General features: G+C 45.3%; 1 protein-coding gene across 1 annotated transcript in view; it reads right to left on the bottom strand.

Moving 5' to 3' along the window:
• The window catches only part of PIE1 (SNF2 domain-containing protein / helicase domain-containing protein), a 68,508-nt gene that overhangs the window by 19,260 nt on the left and 24,437 nt on the right, over positions 1-24,811 (bottom strand). The window contains exons 3-7 of the mRNA XM_087698102.1: positions 21,411-21,491; positions 21,242-21,330; positions 20,765-21,146; positions 20,496-20,631; positions 19,591-20,034 (exon numbers count right to left, since the gene is read on the bottom strand). Of these exons, the coding sequence (XP_087554228.1) occupies positions 19,591-20,034; positions 20,496-20,631; positions 20,765-21,146; positions 21,242-21,330; positions 21,411-21,491 (1,132 nt within the window). The remainder of the gene's footprint in view (positions 1-19,590; positions 20,035-20,495; positions 20,632-20,764; positions 21,147-21,241; positions 21,331-21,410; positions 21,492-24,811) is intronic.

The following is a 24,811-nucleotide window of genomic DNA, read 5'->3' on the forward strand; positions in this document are numbered from 1 at the left end:
TAAGTACATCAGGGATGCAATGGCTGGGTACTGAACCAGGGAAGAAGGCACCTAGATCCAATGTACAAATAAAAGCATCCTTACTGCTCAAGTCCACCTGCAGTCCCTCCCATCTCCACCACATGTGTGCATAATGTCTATCCAGATCCTAGAGAGAGTCTCTGCATTAAGGATGTCCTATAGAACAACAGCGTCAATGCACTTCATGCTCATTGTCCAATCAGCTCCCATCTATGGCAATGTGTTCAGAAACCCAATCATTCAGCACATTTCTTTTACTTCAGTCCTTTTCATTTCACACTTACAGCCCCAAAAAGGGCTGGGCAGCCACTTACTAGGGTGCCAATACTGTATGGTCTCTTGTCTACACTCGTTGCCTGTCACCGCTGTCCTGCCCCGCATGCGCCCCGCTACCTGCCCCACCTCTCCCACCGGTCAACATCGACCAGCCACCACGCCCCCCCACAACCCACCCATTTCACCCACCTGTCCCTTCCGCGTGCGGCATCGCGCTGTACCTCTTCCGCCCCGCCCCCCCCCCCCAACACTAGCGCCTCCAAGCTGCCCCCCCCCAGCGCTGCTTCACGCCCCCCCACCCTGTGGTTCCCCCCCACCAACAACCCCTTCGCGCTGCACACCCCCCCCCCGGCCCACGCGCTGTCTTCCCCCACCTTGCGGCTTCTGTTCACTGCTCCAGGCCTGCCACCCGCTGCGCCCCCCCCCCCCCCCCCCCCCCCCCATTTTGACGCCCCAGTCCCCCCCCACTCCCGCACTGTTCCCTGTCTCCTTCCCCCTGCAGCTCGAGGCCCTCACCCACGTGGTTTCAGCTTGATGATATCGTTCGTGGTGCCAGGTGTCTCCATCATCATCAGAAAACAAACCCTCCCCCCCCTTCCTTGCCACCCTACACACCCCCCCCCCCCCCAAGCCCCCGCATTGCTCCCTCCATCTGCAGTAACATCCCCCCCCCCCCCCCCCCTTCTCTGGCAGTTCAGCAGTGTAACTGGCACGTTCTCAATAGGGACGTGCAATAGAAACCTCTGGTCAGACGCCGGTGCATTCTACAAGTGCCCCTCAGTCAAACACCTTATGCATAATCCTTTTTTAGGAACAGCTCTTGGCCATCTAGGCCACACAATTGGAGCTGAAAGAAACAGCGATCTTTGGTCAGGTCGTTGGACACTCCCCATCGAGGGCCCAGCTGCAGGATTGGTTCCACTCCACGCTACGCATTGGTACAGCGCAGATCAGGGAGGCAGTCCTCTGATGATGTTGGCCATTTTAGAGTCTTATGATTTGGCAGAACTGGTGATGTAGGAGATTAACAGGCCCTCGATGAGGGATGAGTCCAAACTCTCTTCCAATGCTCATGCCGAGTTGACCAAGGCCACTCTCATTGGGACAAACTGAATGCCAGGATTCGATCTTTTCGGTTTTTGTCTTGCACCACAACCGTGATAGCTCACATCGAGCACTTGACGATGGCTCATGAGATATGGCTAGTGCTCGACCAGATGTACAACCGGATGACCCTGATGAAGAGGGTTTCTTTGGAGGTGCAAATGTGGACTTTGTCCGTGAATAAGTCTTCTTCGCTTCGAGAACACATCAACAAGCTTCGGCAACTTCAGATGCAGGTTCAAAATGCGGGGAAGCCTATTTCCTTCGAAGACATGGCGATCAATTTACTATCCTAGTTGCCGCCATGATTCAGTACTTTTTATTCCGCTCTTATTGCTTCAGGGCGGGAGTCGACTCTTCGGTGGGAAGAGTTCGTTCCTGTGGTCTTGGACCAAGAGAAACAATTGAAGGGACAAAATGCTTCCAAATCGGAGGCAATGGTTGGTCAAGCCTCTCAGAAGAAGGGGAATGACCAAAAGAAGGAGGACAACAAATCCAAGAAGGACAAGGAGAAGGAATCAACTTGCCATATTTGTGGTAAGACCGGTCACTGGAAGAAGGATTGCCCCTACAAAGACAAGAAGGATACCAAGAAGAAGGACACGAAGGACTCTGAAGCGGTGGCTGCACCCTCATCGGCTGCTTTTCTACACTGAGCAGTCATTGAGGACTCTACGCCGACAACTTCTGATGCTGCGATGACAGCTCCCCAAGCCTGAGAGTGAATTGTGGACAGCGGTGCCTCACCGCACATGACTCCTCCTTCCGTTGGTGTTGCCCATTTGCAACCTTCGCGTGGGTAGATTCTCATTGGAGACAGCTCTTCTGTGTTACCCACAGCTCTGAGGTGTTGCATGTGCCAGGATTGAGGTATCATTTACTTTCGCTTCAGGGTATGAGGAGAATAGAGTCTACAAATTGAAGTCTTCTTCAGCTCTTACTTCTCTTCTTCTTACTTCTCAGACACAGTCCGAGCTATGGCATGCTCCGTTTGGCCACCTGAACTACGACTACCTTCGGAAGGCATCGCGAGGGTTGTTTGTCCGAGGCTTGCCGGACATAGTGGTGAGCTATCAGCCATGTGTCTCCTGCATTCGTGGGAAAACTGCATCGGGATGTGATTCCCAACAAAGCTTCTAGGTGGTCTATTTCACCCATGGAGCTTGTATCTACGTATCTTTATGGCCCGATAAGGACGGAGTCCCTGAACGGGAGCCTGTACTTCACATTGATCGCAGATGCCTACAGCAGGATGTCTTGGGCCTATTTCTTGACTTTGAAGTCGGAGACTTTCTCTCATTTCAAGGATTGGTTTCTTTTTTAGGAGAACCATTATGGCCGGCGACTGAAGACCTTGCGTTCAGACAAGGGAGGTGAATTTATGTCTAAAGAGTTTGCTCGTTTTTGTGCAGGTAGGGGCATTCACCAGGAGTTTGCTAACACCAACACTCCCCAAGAGAATGGCATTTTGGAGCGGAAGAACTGAAGTGTGATCGAGATGGCACACACCATGATGGAGCACCGACAGACACCTCAGTTTCTGTGGGCCGAGGCAGTGGCTACCGCAATTCACATCCTTAATCGATCTCCCACTTCGGCCGTTGCCAGGATGACACCTTTTGAGGCTTATTTCAAGACTAAGCCTGATGCCTCTTATTTCCAGATCTTTGGGTGTGACGCTTATGTGTACATTCCGAAGACGCAGCGTGATAAGTTCGAGGTGGCTTCTCGACGACAGGTTTTTATTGGCTATAGCTCCTAATCCCAAGGTTATCGTTTGTTTGATCCCGTTAAGCAGGATGTCTACACGAGCCGAGATGTTCGGTTCGTGGAAGTATCGGCCACAGGGGGGGGGGTGAGGAACACCCCGTCCTTGGAGATCTAGGGGAGAGTTGGGCTCTCGAGACCGTTTCTTTGGAGCCAGAGTCTCTTGATGGAGATTCTTCTTCAGATTCAGAGTCTTCTCTTCCATCGGCCACCCCCAAGGAGCTTCCACCCGTGGATGTTCCTGAGTCTTCAGCAGATGGAGAGCGACAAGGAGAGGTTCGTTCTCGTTCTCGTTGGGCCCGTGACACACTCCAAGATTCAGGGATGGAGGGGTCCCCTGAGGAGTGGGAACCACAAGATAGACCGCAGAGGTCACGAAGGAATCAGGCCCATTCTTCGAAGCTTGTCTGCTCCAACTATTGTTTACTGACCCGCGTTATACAGGATCGAGAGCCCACTTCAGTGAAGGAGACTTTGCAGTCTGATCATTGGCGGAAGGCCATGAAAGCCAAGTTGGAGGCTATTGAGAGAAATGGCACTTGGTCTCTTGTGCCTCGTCCCTCTCACAAGAAGGTGATTGGTGTCAAGTGGGTCAAGACCAAGTACCTTAGTGATGGTTCTTTGGACAAGCACAAGGCTCGCATTGTTGCTAAAGGTTCTGCTCAGTGCCCAAGCATTGATTTCCATTATGCTTTTGCCCGCACTGCTCGTATGGTGACTATTCAAGCTGTTCTTGCCTTGGCTGGCCATAGGAGATGGCTTGTTTATCAGTTGGATGTGAAGTCTACCTTTCTGAATGGTGACTTGCAAGAGGAGATCTATGTTGAGCAGCCTCCTAGCTTTGGATCCTCGGATGGGAAAGTTTACAGGTTGAAGACGGCCTTGTATGGCCTTAAGCAAGCTCCACATGCATGGAACGAGAAGATTGACTCGTTTCTTCAATCGAAGTTGGGATATCGGCGCTCCAAGGCTGATCCGCAACTTTATGTACACACTTCCGAGGTTGGTCGTGTGTTGTTTGTGTTATATGTTGATGATTTGATTTTCACAAGGGATCATGCACAGAAGGTCCGAGAGACCAAGACAGCTTTACATCAAGCATTCGAGATGACGGATTTGGGGCTTCTTCATTTCTTCTTGGGTCACAAGATTTATCAGACTCAGAGGGGGATTTTCATCTCTCAGCAGAGGTACATTCAAGAGCTCTTGGTGACTTTTGAGATGGAGACTTGTCGGCCCATTACTACTCCTATGGATCCGAATTGGAAGGCCCCTTCACACTCAGATTCTCCCGTGATGGATGCTTCACACTACCGTCAATTGATTGGATCCTTGATTTGGCTCCTCAACACTTGTGTTGATCTTTGTTTTGTTGTGGATCTTTTGGCAGGGATCATGACGGAACCCAAATAGGTGCATTGGCAGGCTGCCCTGAGGATTCTTCGGTAGTTGTGGGGGACCTCTGTCTTAGGAATTTCTTATCCCGCAGGTACAGATGCTTCCGATCTGGTTCTTGCAGGTTGAAGTGACTCCGATTGGGCTGGAGATGTGGACCACCGACGGTCTACTACATGCTACTGTTTTATCTTGGGTACAGGTGTTATCTCTTGGAGTAGCAAGAAGCAGCCCACGGTAGCCCTTTCTTCTACTAAGGCGGAGTATCGAGCTACGTCTTCCGCCACTTGTGAGGTTGTCTGGCTTCGGAGATTGTTGGAGGAGCTTGGCTGCCCCCAAACTCGTCCTACTCTTCTGCGGTGCGACAATGAGAGTTGCATTGCCTTGGTACAGAATCCAGTTTTCCATGCTCGGACGAAGCACATTGAGATCCAGTATCACTTCATTCGGGATAAGCTTCTAGATGGGACCATTGATGTGGAGTATTGCAAGACCAAGGATAATCTTGCAGATTTGTTCACGAAGGTGCTTCCCCGGGCTCTTCTTCGACAGCATTCCAGATTCCTTAATCTTTTGACCCATCCAAGATCTGAGAGGGGGTGTTAGACAGTCATTTCCTGGACAGCTGGACAGCTGGACAATACGGATGTCAGTGCCATGTCAGCAGGTGCTACGTCAGCACCTGCAGTTGGACAGGTTGCTACAGTCAGACAGTATTTACTGCAGTCGGCCGACCTGCTGCAACTATCTCCTATTTTTTGGCTATTTATAGCCGGTTTTTTTGGCAGACTTCAATATTCATTATTTCAGATTCTGATCTTGAGATCGGTTGGCTTAGACAGACTGCGCTCAGGCTGACAGAGATCGAGGTCATCAAGTCGGAGACATACGCAGATATTTCCTATGCCCCCTCATGTATTTCTGCATTCTTATACAACATATTACACCGCAGATTTTCTGCATTTACACTGTCTCCTTCTCTCTCTCTCTCTCTCTCTCTCTCTCTCTCTCTCTCTCTCTCTCTCTCTCTCTCTCTCTGTTCACTCTCTCTCAGTCTTTGTCCTACGCTTCCGCATCGCTGCACTCTGACAAGCCCCCCCTGCAAGGCCCACCAGCCCGTCCCCACACCTGATACATACCTCCGACCATCCCTCCACCCCTGACCCCCCCTCTTCCCCACCACCACCTCCCCTGCCGAGCACCCCCCCAGATCCGTACCCGGTTTAGGTGATCCCCCCCAAAACCACCCCCCCCCCTCCCACAGGTGGTGATGAGCCACACACACCTACATCCTCCTCGTGCCAGCAGTGCTCTCCCTCCCACACATCCACCAGCTCATCTGCCGCTGCTGCCCATCACACTTTCCTGAGACAAGCACAGTTCCTACCACATGAGTTCTTTCGCAGCCGCCCATGGTCCTACCTAAGAGTTGCGGAGCATAGAGAGTTTCCACTACCTTTCAAGGAGGGGATCTTCGTGGTTCGTAAGTCAAGGAGGGGCAAGGTCCATCTACTAGCACCACCGGATGGACCAAACTACGCTTTTTTCCTTCAAATCTCTCACTCAGAGGATTGGACGACGACACAAATAGAGGAGGAGTTAAAGAGTCAAGTGGTGGACCACACCTCCCAATGGATGGAAGAATAAGGATTAGCACTATTCGCACAGCAGTGGCCTGGTTGCATGATGGACATTAACTGCTAGGCTGGTGCCGAGGTCCCACACTTGAGCATTATTTTTCGAGCCCCTCCATAGTGGAGAGCTCCGCAAGATGTGATCGAGTGGCCCCTAGCACAAGCGGCCCGTTATGACAGTCTTCTCCCACATATTTTCAGGTACTGTGGCTTCCACGACCTACGGATCTGCAATCCGCTCCATCGATAGACGGTGATTGTTTAATACCGTCTCCTCATCAGTCTGCTCCTTCGAGAGAGAGTGGCTGCTTGACTCCTTCCTCTTCTTCGGCTACCCAATCCGCTCCACTGAGAGACAGTGACTGTTGCCCACCTCTTGCTCATTTTGAGCCCCACCCTTCCCCACCCTTGACTACTCAGGTTCATGAGGCTACCTCTGGAAGCTCTTGGGCACCCCAAATACCTTCTTCGACACGACCAGCGGTACTTCCTTCGTCATCAAACATTTCGGAGTTTATGATCCATGAGTTTTTGGATTCCCTATCTATTTCAGAGGGGGGATTCTGAGAGAAATGTTATTTCTTTGCCCTCGAAGGGAGCATCTTTTTCTTCTTCGACTTCAGCAGGGGCCCCTCCACCTCCCACCTCAGAGGGGGAACCTACTCCACATGAAGTTCTTCACCCATCCTCTACTTTCTTGGGATTCTCTTCTACTGATACCTAGGATCTTTAGGTACCACCTAGATCGGGACCTCGGAGGTTCAACCACGACTTGGTGACAAGGCTTCGTATTCCTTCCATCTTGGATGCACGGAGCTAGTGGCTTCTCTCCCAAGGTTGTGTTTCAGGTTCTCCAGTTCACTCTATCTAATGGTCTTTACTGCAGGTTCCCTTTCTGGAGGAAATCTTGTATCTTAGGGATCCTCTACATCTTCTGCCTCCTCCTCTTCTCTTCTTGCCTTGGTCACTTGGTCAGCATGGAGCCAACTCCCAAGATCAAGTACAGGTATATGCTTATGGTTCTCGGCACCACACAAAGTCCGACATTCCTCCTATACATTACATATTTTCATCATCTTTGTACTAGGACGCTTGGGCAAGTGAACAATTTTCCCACGAGAGACACTGTCCAAGTGGCACCTGCTGCATGAGCATTCTTCAGCATATAGCATTGCATCTTCACCTCACTCTTCTCTTGTTCCCCTTTTTGGGCCTGAGAGGGGGTGTTGAGAAACCCTTTACCCGCAGTTTGCGTTTTTGCGTTTCTGCATTTTGCGTTTAGGGTTTGCAACCCCAAAAAGGGGTGCCATCCTAAATTGACTATGCCTATTTATAGGCCACTCTCTCATTCATTCCTCACGGCTGATTCATTCAGTCTGTCACCTCTTCTCTCCAACCTCTCCACTACCCTCACACCCCTTCAGAAGGACATTGCGGTTCGTGCTTCGTGGTTCGTGGCTATCTTCATCATCTTCCTTGTGCTACAGCACCCTTATTCCCTTGTATCACATTCACTCCATGATTCGAAACTTCATCATTCCATTCATCAGAGTTTCTTCTCTCTTCTCTTCTCTTCTCTTCTCTTCTCCATGTTTGCCGAGTTCACTCCGTGTTCCTCCCGCAAACCCTACTATCTCGCTGGTACGTCATCTTTTGATAGGAGCTACACCTTCCGCTGCTGCCCCATCTGCTCCTCCAGCCCCCACAGCGACTGCTGGATATGTGGCACTCGGACAGCCTCAACGGCCATCCTTCTCTACTCCTGAAGGATTGGTTGATTGGTCTATCTCACCTTCCTCCCCACCTCGTCAGGCATTCCCTGGCAGAGCCCTGCTACTGGACTTACGCGATGGTAGCCACCTTCTTAGACTAGTATGTCTCTAGGTCCTTTCGGATACCCTAGGTCAGTCTAGCATTCATTTTTCACACTCTTAGAGTCGGGCCCATAGGATTTTTGTCTCTACATTTTAAGTCTTCCGCTGCATTTACTCACACACACACACATTTGCATCTTTGCACTTATTCCTTTAGTTAGCTTTTCATTTTTGTTTTGTTTTGTTTTTTGAGCATCTCACTACTGACCTCTATGATTGCAGACTTTGATCTTCTTTGTAGGTTTTGTTTTCAGTGTAGGGCTAACATGCAAGTTTGGCCAGTCCTACCTGGCATAGAGACTTGGGATGTGCACTGTTCCTTCATGGTTTCATCATCCTTGGAGTTTTGCTCTTCTATCAGCATGGAGACTTCCCCTCCCAAGGCGGATCATGCAGCATCTTTCTTGATACTATTATGGCGGTGACTTCTACCTAGCTCTTTCGGCTGGGATACTTTCTCCTCCTCTTCATTCATTATGGTTCTCGGCACCACACAAAGACCGACATCAAGCTTCTCTTCCTTCTTCGACATCTACATCCAGGTTGAGAGGGGGTTCCTACCCTTCTTGGTATTCTACAGGCTTCAGCACTTTGTCTTCGACATCGACTTCTTCCCTCCGATTGTACCTTACCCTACCCTTTGCATTACATGATTTCGTCATCTTTGTACTAGGACACTTGGGCAAGTGAACAATTTCCCCATGAGGGACAATGTCTAAGTGGCACCTGCTGCATGAGCATTCTTCAGCATGTAGCATACTTTGCATCTCATTGTACAAAGCACCACTTGAGCGGATCCTAAGTTGTTTCCACCGGCGGCTATTGTTACCACACCACCATCCTTCTTCATCACATGGATACCTCATCACCTACTTTTCCCCGTCATTGACACCCTGAGTGGATGGGTTAGCTTGTACTGTTTTGTGATGTGTTGGGTGTACCCTCTCTACTCCCATCTTCTAGGTCACTATTCCTCAATCGGTCGCATCCCATAAAATTTACCACACTTATTCCAACAAAAAAAAAAACAATGGGGAGCGGTTCAAGAGAGTTTAGTGTAAATCCTAAAACGGGGAGCGGTTCGAGAAAGTTTAGTGAAAACCCTAATTTTTGGAGTGCCCTTCCACATCTATAAATAGACAGGCTGCCCCCATTCAGTAATCATCCTTGTTTTGCACGTTACACCAGCCCACACACCCTCTGCTGCTGTTGGCGCTCAGTTTCCAGCCTGCAGCCCGCCTCCATCTACTGTCCAGCCATCATCGACTGCAGCCACATCATCTTCAGCATGTCCATTGCTGTAGGCGACAACTCTCAGCTGCTGGCGACTGCTCCAAACTGTCCCAGACTGTTGTCCATCATCTCTAGGGTCAGCCAGCCTGCGTTTTCAACATTGCAAGCCCTGACACTCTTAGACACTGTTTCAGCCTGCTGTTTACAGTAGACTGTGCACAGTTTCCAACCCCCAATCGGTGGTAAACTGCTGCGTTTATCAGTTTCCAGCCTCCAAACTACTGTGTTTTGGTGACCAACCTGCTGCCATTCACTATTCAGCACCCCTACACTCCGACTGGTGGTCACAAACTTGGGATCCGTCTTTGGTGGACATCACACTCCAACATTGCTCTGCCCTTGAGCACACTGTACACTCTTACATTCATTTACAGCATTCATTCACTTCAGAGTTGTGTTCTCTCTCTCCCTTCTTCTGTTTGTGTTTGAGTTTTTGTGTTTGAGTTTTGAGTTTTGCGTTTAGGGTTTGAGTTTTGAGTTTTGCGTTTAGGGTTTGAGTTTTGCCCTCTGTATTTGTGTTTGTGTCTTTGTGTTTTTGTCATGGTCCTACACTCTGTGTGTCCTCAGTGCAAACCCTAGCACTCTTCTTACACGAATCCCATTGTAGACATTAATTGCCGCAAAATGACCAACTAACATGATCAAATGCCTTCTCAATATCAAGCTAAAGCATAACAACCTACTGGCCTGAAGCTTTGGCATCGTCAATTCCCAATTGAACATTCAAAATGTTGTGCATTATATTGCGACCCTTAATGAAACCGTATTGATGTGGATGAACCAGGTGCGACAATACTTTTCGTAATCTGTTGGTAATGATTTTGGAAAAGATTTTACATAAAGAACCCATAATAGAAATGGATCTCCATTGTTTCAAAGAGGTTGGAGAGGGAACATTGGGCAACAACCTAATGGTAGCAATCTTCCAATTTGAAGACATCATACCAGAATTCCACACTTGTTGATACAGGCAAGTTAATGGGTCCTTAAGCTGCTCCACATGGGCTGAAAACAGCTCATTGAACAGCCCATCCCAGCCAAGACTTTTCCTTCAAGGAAAGTGAGACAACACTTCTTCCGCTTCATCTTCTAAAATATCAGCCTCCATTAAACCCACCCATTTTGGTTTGACCTGATTACTAACCAACTCACAAATATATCGACGAGCAGAGTGAACAAAATGAGAAAGAATCTCTTGCGGACCCAATAAGGATCTATAAAAGTCAACACTCATCCGAATGATAGAAGTAGGATCAATCACCATAACACCTTGCCCGTCCATTAAACGCACTGAAGTGAGCGATGCGCAGTGGCAATGCAATGTTCGACAATGGAAAGGTCAAGTAGAGAGCCAAACGTGAGCAAGAGTAGCGAGAAAGTGAGAGTCAAAGGTAGAGATACACAATGTTCTTGGGTACAATGACTCGTGTACCTTTTTAGGTTTTTAGATCGATATATATGAAAGTACAAATGTGCTAAGGGTGTGTTCACACCCGTGCACATATAAAAGGCATGATGGCCTTTTATTCCCAACAACTTCACACCTAAAGGCAATCTGCCTTAAGAGGAGAAAAGAATCAGCTAAGTCTAGGTATGTACAAAGCTGAAATACATATATCTATCCAACTCCCATCATCTGTCGGCAATGAGCAAACCGCTCTGCTAGAAGACCCTTCGTGAGAAGATCTGCAAGATTATCATCTGTATGCACTTTGACAAGCTCAATGCTCTTGCTGTCAAGTACATCTCTAATGAAGTGGTACTTCACCTGTATGTGCTTTGTCTTTGTATGAAAGACAAGATTCCGTCCTAGCATGGTAGCACTCTAACTATCACAATGGAGAATGGGTAACTGTATGATGCCAAGCTCTCCCACCAGACGTAAAAGCCATAAAGCCTCCTTGCATGCCTCAGTGGCAACCACATACTCTGTCTCTGTAGTAGACAATGCAACACACTTTTGTAGCTTGGAGATCCAAGAGACTGCTCCTCCTGTGAAAGTAAACACGTACCTAGAAGTGGACTTCTCGCAGTCTGCATGACCAGCGTAGTCTGCATCCATAAAGCCAACAACAGATGCATTCTGCTTTCCAAAGCAAATGCACAACTCCTTTGTGCCTTTGAGATATCCCATAATACCTTTCACTACATCCCAATGTTTCTTGCCAAGGGTTGCCATGTATCTGCTAACCACTCCCACTGCAAAGGCAATGTCAGGACGAGTAACAACCATAGCATACATCAAACTGCCAACAACTGTAGCATATGGTATCTTGGCTATTTCAGGCTTCTCATCATCAGATGTAGGGCTGTCCTCTATACTAAGTTTCACATATGGAGGCAATGGAACCCCAATTGTTTTTCCCCCCTCCATATTGAAATGCTGCAAAACTTTGGAGATATACTCCTGCTAAGATAGATAGAGTAAGCCTTTCAATCTATCTCTGAGTATTCGCATGCCAAGAATGTGATTTGCATCACCAAGATTCTTCATGTCAAAGCTGCCATGAAGACTTTGCTTCAATGAATCTAAGGCATGAGTATCCCTGCCAGCAATCAACATGTCATCAACATACAAAACCAAGATAATCAAACTGCAATCTTCTGCCTTCTTGGTGTACAACTTGACTTCTATGAAAACCATACGACTACATAAATGTATCAAACTTATGATACCATTCTCTTGGTGCTTGTTTCAGTCCATACAAACTCCTTTTGAGTTTACATACCATCTTCTCTTTCCCTTTTGCCACAAACTCTTCAGGCTACTGTATATATATGTCTTCATGCAGATCACCATATAAGAATGCAATCTTTATATCCATCTATATGAGCTCCATATCTTCAGCTGCAACCAAGCCCAAAATGATTCTCAATGTAGTCATCTTGAGTACAAGAGAGAAGATCTCATCAAAGTCAACTCCATGTTCCTACTTGTATTCCTTCGCAACCAATCTTGCTTTGTACTTTGGCGAGGGACCAAAAGTGACTATCTTGTAAACTCATTTGTCTGTCATTTTTCTCAAGAGATTCCATCTCTGACAACATGGCTTTATACCATTTTTTGTTGTCATGTCTGTCCATTGCTTCCTTGAAGCAAGACGATTCACCACAGTCTATCAACATGACATAATCAGCCACATTGTTTGCACCAAGAATAAATCTATTCAGTTATCTAGAAGCCCTAGACGATCTCCTAACCCAATGATCATTGTTTGTTGACTGTTCTTGTGAATTTCCATTTTCAGCATGCTGTCCTGGCATTTCAGCCTGCAAATCAGCATTAACAGCTTGTTGTCCTGGCTGTTCCTGCATATCCAGTGGCTCATCATTATGGGCAATAGCTGGCTGATCATTTCCAGCATTATTTTCTGCATTTGCAGGTTCATTTACAGCAAGTATTTGTTGCTGTACTTGTTGCTGTACAGCGGGCACATTTTGTTGTCCAATATGTATTTCTTCCCCGAATACAACCCTACAGATCTCCTCAATCTTTTCAGGCTATTTATGCATGAGATCTTCCCAGACGATAACATCATTGCTGCGTACTACTTTTCTTTTCTCGGGATCCCATAATCTATAACCCATTTCACCTTCATCACCGAACATCCTCTGCCCAAAAGCCATGAGGTAAAGCAACATGTGATAGCATTGTACGGACCTTGTATTGAATGGTCCAATTCATACGCTCTGCAACACCATTTTGGGGTGGATTATGAGGGGCAGTGAGCTCCCTCTTTATCCCTTTGCTGTCACAAAATGCCCGAAAGGCCTTGGACAAATATTCCCCACCATTGTCAAAGCGAAGACACTTAAGTGTCTTATCAGTCTAATTCTCAACCAATGCCAAGAATTTTTTAAACTTGTCAAGCACTTCGTCCTTGCTACGAATAGGGTAAACCCATACCTTCCATATAGCATTATCAACAAAGGTGACAAAATATTTCTTTCCCCCTAAAGATAACTTTGACATCTGACATACATTGAAATGTACTAACTCTAGAGGAGAAGATTTCAGCGAAAGAGACTTCTTATGAGACATCTGTGCATGTTTACCATAAACACAATGATCACAATGCTCAAAATCAGCATAACGAAGACAAGGCAAGTAAACCAAACGAGAAAGCACTTTCATTCAAGTTTGACTCATGTGTCCCAACCGGCCATGCCACAAAGAAACACTTGGTTGCTCGGTCACGGCAACAACATGGTTACTCACACTAGATACATGGAGAGGATACAAGGTATCACTTTTACAACCTCTCGCAATCACTCTAGATCCCTTACAGATCTTCAATTTCCCATCACCAAAGGTAGTGTGAAATCAATCGTCATCTAGCTGCCCTGTGCTAATCAAGCTCTTCTTGAGCTGAGGTACATGCAGTACATGCTGAAGTGTGAAGACAGACCGTGCTGAAACTGCAACTGCACATTGCCAATACCTGCAATGTCACATGCATAGTTGTCCCAAGCTGAACAACACCATATCAACCCCCTATATAGTCAAAAAACCACTCACGATGAGGGGTGATATGAAAGGGAGCACCTGAATCTAGAATCCAAGTATGCATGTCATCATCCGTATCTGCAAGTAAAGCATGTGTACTAAAGTGTAAAGAGACAAAGAGTACGCCATTCTCACTATCACTGTCATGAGTGACTATATTCACTCACCTCTTCAATTTTGACATTGCTCTTCTTAGGCTGACTTTCTTTCTTCTCTTCCTTACTATCATCTGTCTTCTTGCCCTTTCCTTTCTCTTTCTTCCATTTGTAGCAGTCACGTTTAAAGTGACCCTTCTTGCCACAATGATGGCATTCAATATCCTTACCACATGATTTACTACGTCCCTTGCCATCAGATTTGCCTTTCTACTGTGATCTGCCCCTCATATGCAAAGCACTGGAACACTTACCACGTGATTTACTACGTCCCTTGCCATCAGATTTGCCTTTCTACTGTGATCTGCCCCTCGTATGCAAAGCGCCGGAAGACTTACTGGATGCATTGTTCTGCCGATTCATTTCCTCCATGAGTAGAGTACTCTCTACATCAGCATACAAAAGGATCGCATTAGAATTGCTCATAACAGTCCTAAATTTATCCCAACTCTCTGGCAGAGTGCAAAGCAAGAACGTAGCCTTAAATTCTTCATCAATCATGAACTTCAAGGCAACCAGCTGGCTGAAAATGGAGTTAAACTCACTCAAGTAAGTAGACGTTTCTGTACCCTCTTTCATACGCAAATCCATAAGCTTTTTCAGATAATAATATTTGCTTTATGGCACTTTTTTGTGCATACATTTCTTCTAGTTGAGTCCAAATAGCATAGGCAGAATCCAAACCTTCAATGTTAAACAGCAAGGCATCAGAAATCGGTAGCTCGATGGTTGAGCGTGCAAGCTCATTTAACTCATCCCAATCTTCTTGTTCCATATCTACGGTCTTTGCCCCTTTGGTCTTAATCGGCTTTGCCTACTTCTGCAACGGAGTATTATAGCACTGTTTTTGCCAGACTATAAAGTTATACGGGCTTTGCCCTTTTGGTCTTAATCGGCTTTGCCCCTTTGGTCTTATTGAGCTTTGCCTGCTTCTTCTACAATGGGATATTATAGCACTGTTTTTGCCAGACTGCAAAGTTATGCTCCTTCAAGCTTCTTAATCTGCATGAGATGACTACTGTCACTGCTGCCAGCCATGATTTTCAGCCCAAATGTGACCAAAGAATTCAGCAAATGCAGGCCCAAACTGTCACACAAGTGACCAAGGTACAAACAAGTACCAACCAGCAATAAATGACCGCGTAAAAGTAGAAATTTCAGACCTGCAAATAAATTTTCAGAAGCACTCGACCTTGTGCTACAGCACTCCACAACTGATTACAGCTACTCCAAGGACAAATACATCATATTACATGAGAAGTCCCAAATTTTAGCTGCAATTCCTGTCGTACATGCACCCATGGGCACAAAATTTGACACGCACGGTCAAAAGCCCCAAAATTTTTGTACTCAAAGCATCAACCGTACATCTAGACTGTCTCTAACATGCATAGAATAGGCCAATTTTGCCAAAATAGAGCAATTTCAACAAAACCCCCAAATTTTTCCAAGTGCTAGATGTCCAAATTGCACGGAATTAAACCCGTATGTACATAAATGACCAAATGGCACACAAATTTTCCCCAAACAGCAAAGCCCCAAATTGCACAGGGTTCAATGTGCATCAATGTCGAGAAATTGGGTAAATTTCAGCCCAATTATTGCATGTACATGAAAAGCCCCAAATGTCAAAGGCAAAATGATAGGACCCTCAAGCTAAAAGAAGCGATCAGTTGCTCAACACCATCCAAAAACTGATATAAACAAGTCTGTGGCTCATTTCCAAGACCAAATGGTAATGATCTGACAAGACATGCTGACATTCCACCCCATGTCAATGACTGCAGGCAGAAAAGAATCACTGGCAAATGTAGATCCTATCCAGTCTGGCGCAGGTATTTGGATGCTGAAAAGAACGATAAGTATATCCGGGTTGTGATGAATATATCCAGGACATGTCATGTTTCAAGGACACTGCTGCTAGAGCATCCCAAGCCTATCGCTTAGGACCATCCATGATCGAATGCAGAGAAGTCGCCTGATCCCCAAATACACATGCATTAAAATCACCCATGACAAAGCCTTGACAAGCCATGGTGGCAAGGTAGTGTAGGCCATCCCAAAGTTGACGACATTCCCTTGCAGTAGAAGGAGCATATACGCCCACCAACCACAAAAACTCTCCCTCATAAAGTTTTCCAGAATCGCAAATCGGCCGTGAGGGTCCTGAGAAACCAACGATGGTTGCACGAAAGATTTCACAACCGACATAACTCCAGATTTATGTGGAGCTCGACTACTAAAAAAGATTGCATAATCCTTGTATACATAAGAAGATCCATCCAAAGCGTGTTCTCTCTCTCTCTCTCTCTCTCTCTCTCAATGCTTGTGTTTCTTCTTCCGTCGCACTCTCACATGGTATCAGAGTCTAACCAAGATTACGGAGGTGAGATCCTTGGCAAAGGAGGACCCAAAACCATCAAACACAGTTTTTAACCCTTGTGTTTGCTGAAATCACAGCACTCAGTTGAGAAAAATCAACCTTTTTTGGTGCCAAAATTTGTGTTTTGTTGCAAATGCAGCCGTACAAGAGGAGATGACAGCCCTACAGGAGGAGGCGACATCATTCAGGAGGTGGCAATATCATTTTGTGAGGTGCCAACAACTTTTCCTCTCTCTTCCTCAAGTGACAGTCTTTGTGTGCAACTAGCACATTCTGTCACCTTTCTTGTGTTGCAGCTTTCAGGGTGATTGCAGATTTGGAAGATGTCTTATCAATTTCAAGGCTTTGATGACTCAAACGAGGAGCTTATCTCACACCACTCGCCTAAGTGGAGATGTGATTATCAGGCATTTCGTGATTGTCAACAACGGGAGGAGTCTCCTCAAGCCCATCCTTCTGCTGCTCATCTATCACAGCGGGCCCCATCTGAAGTGAAGGACCCGTCTGAAGTGAAGTTGCCTTCCCTGATACCCTCTATTAAGGTGCCCATTCTACCTTCTATACCCAAAGAAGATAAGCTAGATGGTTCCAACTATTCCATGTGGTCTTGCAAGGTGGAGTGTATACTTGATACCTTTGATCTTTGGGAGCTCATTTCTTCAACCGTTCCCAGGAGGATCCAATTGATGGGCTTTCTATGGACCATGCTGCCCGATGGGATCGGCACAATTCTCAAGCCAAATCATTTCTCTTTATGAGTCTGCAAGACTCTATTCTTATGCATATTCGCAGATTGAAGATTGTGGCGAAAGTGTGGAGTCTTTGAATTAGCACAAAATGATTGCCTACAAGAACTCCCTTGAGAAGAAGCTATGGATGCTTAGTCTTGATGACTCTCCTTCTATGAAGGAGCACATCATGAAAATGGAGGATATGAGAGGTGAGCTTTCCTCTCTCACATGGAAGATCTCTCTAAGGATATGGCAATGATTCTTTTGACTCAGCTGCCCTCTCCCCGATTCGATGTCTTCTACACCAATCTTATAAACTCGAGGATCCGCAAGAGACTTTTATGGGAGGAGCTTTCAGCGCTTGTCTTGGAGCATGAGAGGTGGCATCCAGTGGTTCTAGCTCCACCAGGGCATTTACAACAGGTACAAGAGGAAAGAAGAAAAAGCAAAAGGAGAAGGCCAAGGAAAAGAAGAGGATAAGAAGGATTCAAAGGAGAAGCAGCCCAAGTGCCCACACTGTGGGAAGGGCACTAATCCCAAGGAGAAGTGTTGGCAGAAGTACCCCCATTTGAAGCCAAAGAAGGATTCAAAGGATTCAAAGGATTCAAAGGCAACCCTCTCATGATGACAGAATCTGTCTTTGTGCATATAATTGCCATGGAGGATACAGCTCTTACTTCTTCTTCCCAAGAGAAGCCTTGGCTCATGGACAATGGCGCTTCTTCTCATATGACCTACCACCAAGATTGACTTCAGGATTTGCGATCCAGAGGGGGCGCCGTCACCATTGGTGACAACTCTACGGTTCCAATTCATGGAGTGGGGACCGTTTCTTTATTGCCAAACAAAGAGTCTTCTTCTGCCAGAGTTCTTTATGTTCCGGAGCTACGCTTCAACCTCTATTCTATTTATGGTCTTACCCAACTAAGTACCCACATGGTCTTCACCAGAGATGCAATGACTGTGGAGGATAAGTCTACGGGAGCGGCTCTTTGAACCGGTACACAAGAAGGTGGACTTTACACACTCACTGCCTTAGCCGCGAGGTTTTGGCATCATGATGGATCATTTTTTCTTCAGGATTTAAGGGGAAAACATATCATGTTTCAAACTTCATTGAAAGAGAAACAAAACGCCTCTTCTAAGAAGATAATCAGTGGTATCTAGAATAGAATCTTCAAGAGGCCATCCATGATAACAAGAAAATTCTTCAAAGAGGCCTCAATGCAAGGAGAAGAACCTCCAGTCTGTATCAATAAGATCAACCAATGCAGCAAGGCAAACTAATGGTGTTAGCATGTGCTTTTTGCCTTGGTGATAATAAAACTCCTCGGTTTTTATTTGAAGATGCCTTAATTGCACCATTCCCTATTCTTTTTGAGTTGTTAGATATTCCTTGTGCCAAATTCATCCCCTCATTTTCTCTGTTATGACACACAGATTGTACTGCACTCTTTTACTTGTCCTTTCAATCATGTGCCTAAACAATGCAAAACTAACATCTGCAAAACTAAAAGGGCTGATGGGCCATGTAAATATCCTCATGCTCCAGCCATAGCACCTATACAAATCCCCGTGACATATAACAGGCTCTACCTGCCCTTCTGCAATCTGATTAAAACAATAGAGACTCCCACTTGTATGCTGGCTGGTATGCAATATTTCCTGCCAAATCCCTGAACCATGTAATTTGGTGCAAGCTGAATGATCTGAAAAACTGACAGACTAAAGGGCCATATAAATATCCTCATGCTCCAGCAATGGCACCTATGCAAATCACAGTGACATAGAACAAGTTCTACCCAATCTTCTGCAGTCTGTTTCCAATAATAGAGACTCCCACTAGCCTGCTGTATAGTACATAATACTCCCTGCCGAATCTACTGACCAATGTTCAAACCACTAAGTGATGCAATATTATTTGCTCAGCTGGTGACAAGTTGTCAACATTATCAAACCTTAAATCCTGAAAAGATCTTCTCAAAATGTCTGTTCATTTGAATGTGGAGCTGAGGCATATGTAGATACAGTACAAAGTCTATCGTGTTATCTAGACCTTGAAGTGAACATCAGAATGCCCTACTGTAAGGCATGTTGGCCTCTCCAAGACCCTTGCATTCAATTTGTATATGACAACTATACCATCCATAGTCTATACTAGCATGCAAGCTAAACTTTTACATAGCCATGCCAATACTATATTTGTTCACTCTTGTGATGCTTGATACACGCAAATACAAAATACCCAAATGGTAAGAAATCGAATGGAAGGCCCCAGTTGATCTGAATCAAGAACAGTGATCTCCCATATGCAAGAATGGTACAAGATGCTTGATACATGCAAATACTAAATACGCAAATGATAAGGAATTCAATGGAAGTCCCCAATTGACCTGAAACAACAATATTGATTGCCCATATGCAAGAGTAGTTTAGAACAAATATCCAACCTGCTTCCACAGATGTTGATTCTGGTGGTTCCTTTTGAAAATGCCTATCAACACCAGTCACTTCTAAGCTTTCCTCTTTGAAGCTGGGAGAACTACCAGTTGTTTCATGCTCGGCAGCAATCTCTGATTTTGTGACTTGATGCAATCTTTCCTCTGTGACTTCAAATGTAGCAGCAGTGCCCTCAAGAGCTGGTGTTTCTGACACTACCCCCTGCTTTTCCTGCAGGTTTATTGACTTCTCATCCTCCTCTTTCTCCTCCTCCTCTTCATCATCCTCATCTTCCTTGTCAGCTTTTCCATCGACCTCTTCTTGCTCTTCTTCTACTTCTTCCTCCTTTTCCTTCTCTCCATCCTCTTCTTCTTCTTCTTCTTCTTCTTCTCTCCCCTCCTCCTCCTCCTCCTCCTCATCATCATCATCATCATCATTCTCATCATCATCTTCATCTGCACCAAGGCCAATGAAGTCTGAAGTTAAAAGTATATACATCATAAGAAAGAATGCTGCACTGATATGACAGAAAAACGAAAAGTATATAAACATTGCCACTTTTTTATCTTTAGAGTTTAAGACCACTATGTGGAGCAACTGATGAGTGATAAATTGTGAAACGGATATGCTGCCATGTGAGCAATATGCTGAACATAACAAAGGCTATCCTCAGCTTAAAAATAATAGCATTATTTTTCCTGCCGTGGCCTGCCTTCAGAGCAATTAAATTGCTATCACCTCGACCTGCTGCTTTAAGGCAGATGCACCTGTCCTTAGCAGACCTTATCACAAAGCATGCTGCTTTGTAGAAGATGCACCTGCCCTAAATGCCAGAAATATCTGCCTCCGTGCTTGAGAAAATCTCCACACACTCACAAAAAAATAACAGTAAAGATAGTGAAGGCAAAATTAGAACCTTCTTTTGAACTGTACAGCTTCAATAACTCTTCAAGCGGAAGAGAGCTTTCTCGTTCAAGTGCAAGCAACTCTTCATTTCTCTCTTCCACAGTGATCAATGCTTCATCAGCCTCTAAAGTAGAAAAATCATCTTCCTGTACATGGGGAGTTGCCTCAATACCATTGGTACATGTTAATCCACAAAAGAATTCAAAGCCGGTACCAAGTCAAAGTAGAACTGCCACATACAAACACTTAGATTTTAGTAATAAAGTTAAAAATTCCCACCACTTCTCCGTTACCGGGGGAAAATTCAGTATCTTCATCATCTTTTCCTGCTCTCGAGCGAGTCTTTGAATTCTTTCTCAAAGTAGGTTCTTGCCTTGAAACCTTTTTGCTGGAATCTAATGGTTTAAGTCTCTCCTTTTGAACGTTCATAGGAATCTGACACTCTCCATTGGCATCAACTGACCGAACATGACCTCGCTGATCCAGACTAGTTTTATCAACCTCACTGCGAAATGTTAAATTGGTTGGGGAAGGTCGTTGATCCTGATGCTCATGTTCTTGTTTTGTATCCCCATCCAAGTTCACTTTCCTGTCCTTCTCAGAGGGCAGGGCCAGGTCCAATGGTGTGTCAGCCCATATCTCTGCAAGCATAGTGGAATACCTGGGACAACAACAGTATATCAGACATGCTTTAGGTGATTAATGAAAGCATCAAAAGTTCCTAGGAGAATCCAAATGTAAAATCAGGTAAAAGACCTTTCTGTTTGGCCAACAAGAAAATCTAGATGTTTATCCAGTGCCTTTTTTTTCCTCCCTTCCAGCTCTAGTTGGTGTTTATACCTTATCTGCAGGTCCATGGAAACAGCTGAAGGCAATTTACACTCCACAAATTCAAAGAACAGAGAACAGTTTATGTGCTTCATACCAGCTTTTCAATCTTTGTCCAGAATTTTCTCACATCCTTGGCAATGTTGCTTGCAACTCTGCGAATGCGTTGTTCTTCTCCCTGAAATTCTAAAATGTGAGCACTACAACCCGGCTGCTGAAACTGCCCTCTTTAGATGGTCAACCTCATCTCATTTGTTATTGCTATCCACATACACTGAAAACAAAGATGCTTTGTGCCAATTTCTATTAGCTTTTGCAGAGATCAAGCCATAAATTTCCCCAAAGGAATGCCACGCCTCATGCACTGTGCGCGCGCGCGCGCACACACACACACATGTATACATATGTAGTGAGTCACACTCCAGCCTTTCTAAACCAACAAACGACACAGCTTGTAAGCATTATGAACACAGCAATGGACTAGTTTAAGTTCTAACAGACTTACATATCCATGCTTTCTTGAGGCAATTTCACTTCAAAAAAATGCATATATTTACAGTTTTGCAAAAGCTGCCGAGATTTTTGCAGGCAGAAATCCAAGACACTGTCAACACGGCTTGTGTGTTTCTTCGTAAACTCCATGCTGATAGACTAACGATACAACACATTAGAATCACCACCTCTCACTTCACTTGGTAGCTCTTCCAGCAAGTCTGCAAGTGAACTTGCATGATTCTTCCCAAGATGCTACATTTTTCTGAAAATTTTTGCTTTGAGACCTTAATTTTGACAATTCTAGAAACATGTATCTAGTGCATGTGTCAGCAAATGAACACACCTTAGTGTATGCTTAGGTTAAGGGTTTGAGGGGTGCAAAGAGCTCTCTCTCTCTCCTTTTTTTTTTGAAGATAATTGAATTAAGTAGTGAAAATTTACATCAGAGCATCAGGTCATCCAAGAAACTCTCTCTCTCTATGTTTACATTTTGTTCCATCAGGTCGTCAAAGAAAGTGACGAAAGAATATTAGGACTATGACACAAAGAGGAAATCACACTGCTGGTGTAGAGCGAACAATGGGCAGCAATGTCAGGAAGAACCAGGTCAGCTGATATCATAGAAGAAATCTGCCATAGCACTAAACCTCGAATACGGGCCACATGACCATGGATGCCCGAGACTGAATCAAAAAGAAAGGCATTCCGAGTTCGCCAAATATGCCATAAGGCAGTTCATCTAAGGAACTAGAACAGGCAGGGATAATCAGAATGCAAAGAAGGCACGGAGGGCAGCTTTCCCATAATCCATGACTGGGCTGTTATCCGGAGCTGAGTCGCCGAGAGCCAGACGCTAGAAAAAACACCAGATCTGTCGCGCTACTAGACAAGAGGCAAAAAGATGAAGCAACGTTTCATCACATGTAGTGCAAAATACACAACGACCAGCAGAGATCTTTCGGGCATGCAGCACCTCTCCAGTTGGAAGACCACCAATCAGCAATCTCCACAAGAAGACTTTTCCCTGGTAGGGAACCTTAGACTTCCAAAGCTGAAGGAATCTTTCCTGCCACTTCTTTTTGCAGTCCCTAATACGCCATAATTTATTCACCTTTGTAGTGACCCATCTCTTGGCCTCCACCATCAGATGGAATATCTGGTTAGCAGACCACCAATCAGAAATCTCCACAAGAAGACTTTTCCCTGGTAGGGAACCTTAGACTTCCAAAGCTGAAGGAAACTTTCCTGCCACTTCTTTTTGCAGTCCCTAATATGCCATAATTTATTCACCTTTGTAGTGACCCATCTCTTGGCCTCCACCATTAGATGGTATATCTGGTTAGCAAACCTCTTCTCAAAATCATCTGGAATCACAAACTTCCAATCATGCCATGGATACAATGGCTGTAGCACTGGTAAAGGAGCGAACCTTTGAATCTCCTTTACCTCTGAAGTGTGACCAGTATGGATGACCAGATATCACAATATCCACGGGGTACCCGAAAGTGTTGACAAATACGCTGAAAAGAGTAAAGATGTGACTGCACAAGAATAACACCATCAAATATTGTTTGCAACCCCAAGCGAGCCATCCGATTAAACTTGAGTCTATGCAAATCTTTGTCCGGCCAATCCAACAACCTGGAAGAGGCTAAGACCTCTCCTTGCGGTGAATTCGCCTCCCTGCGAATCTCAAGAGGCCGCCAAACTGAAAAACGTAAGATCTTCTGCTAGGATGCAATCAAATGAGAAAGGAGAAAAGACTGGGTGGTCTTAATTGGTCTCGAGGAGTTGAGCACATGCCACTAGGAGGCGAGATACTAGTCTTTTCAATGAAAATTTTTGCAATGTCCGACCAAGGATGACTTTGTACACATAGCGCCTGCAAAAGGGCCAACCTCAAGGCTTTCATATGCAAAATAGCATCCAACAGGGCTGCTCCCCCCATTCGTTTAGGTGTAGTCACATGCTGCCACAAAATCCAAACCTGACCCAACCGATTCCCCTTCTTTTTCCACAACATAAACCTGATAGACTGAACAAGTTCCAAAAGGGACTTCTTAGTCCAGGGAAGGAGTGACAAAAAAAAACGATATCATACTGATCATTATACTTAGTAACTTTCAGTCTAACATGTAAAGGCCAACCTTGAGATTTCCAGTACATAAACCTGTCATGAATCCGAGAGGCCATCCAATCCAGTAAGGCCCGGGTGCTACCTCTACCATAAAAGGATATCCCAAGTGTCTGGTTATATTTCCCTTTGGGATCACAATTCCATGCCAGCCCAAGGCTAGCAGATCAATCTCCATACAGGAGAGAAGTGTAGAATTCTACGTATTAATATGAAGACCAGATGCCAAAGCAAAAAGATTCCATGCCACCATTGCCCCATCAACATTAGTGCAATCAGCCTTAAAGAACATAAAAGAATCATCTGCCAAAGATTGACCCACAAGTTGAGTACCACTAGAAAGAGTCAAGGCAACTATATCGCCTTGATCAGCCAACTTGTCCAACAATGAGAGCATCGGTGAGTGACCAAAGCAAACAGCAAAGGGTTGAGAGAGCAACCTTGCCTAAGAGATCAAGATAAGGCAATTTCTTCCGTGATCCCTCCATTAAGAGCAATACGAGCTACAGCTCCCTGACTAATAGTGTGAACAAGGGAAACCATGCGAGGGCCAAATCCCATTGTAGACAATAATTGCCACAAAAAAGGCCACCTAACATGATCAAATGCCTTCTCAATATCGAGCTGAAGCATTACCACTTGTTTTCCTGAAGCTTTAGCATAATCAATTCCCAGTTGAATATTCAAGATGTTATGCATGATATTCCGACCTTTGACATGGATGAACTAGGTGCAGAAAAACTTTCTGCAATCTGTTCGCAATGATTTTGGAGATGATTTTATATAACGAACCCATAACGGAAATAGGTCTCCATTGTTTCAAAGAGGTAGGGGAGGGAACCTTGGGCAACAACCGAATGATAGCAATC

Source organism: Lygodium microphyllum, chromosome 2 (genome assembly GCF_053477565.2).
Source record: "Lygodium microphyllum isolate KBCC chromosome 2, Lygodium_microphyllum_v1.1.10, whole genome shotgun sequence".
Classification (NCBI taxonomy): Eukaryota; Viridiplantae; Streptophyta; class Polypodiopsida; order Schizaeales; family Lygodiaceae; genus Lygodium; species Lygodium microphyllum.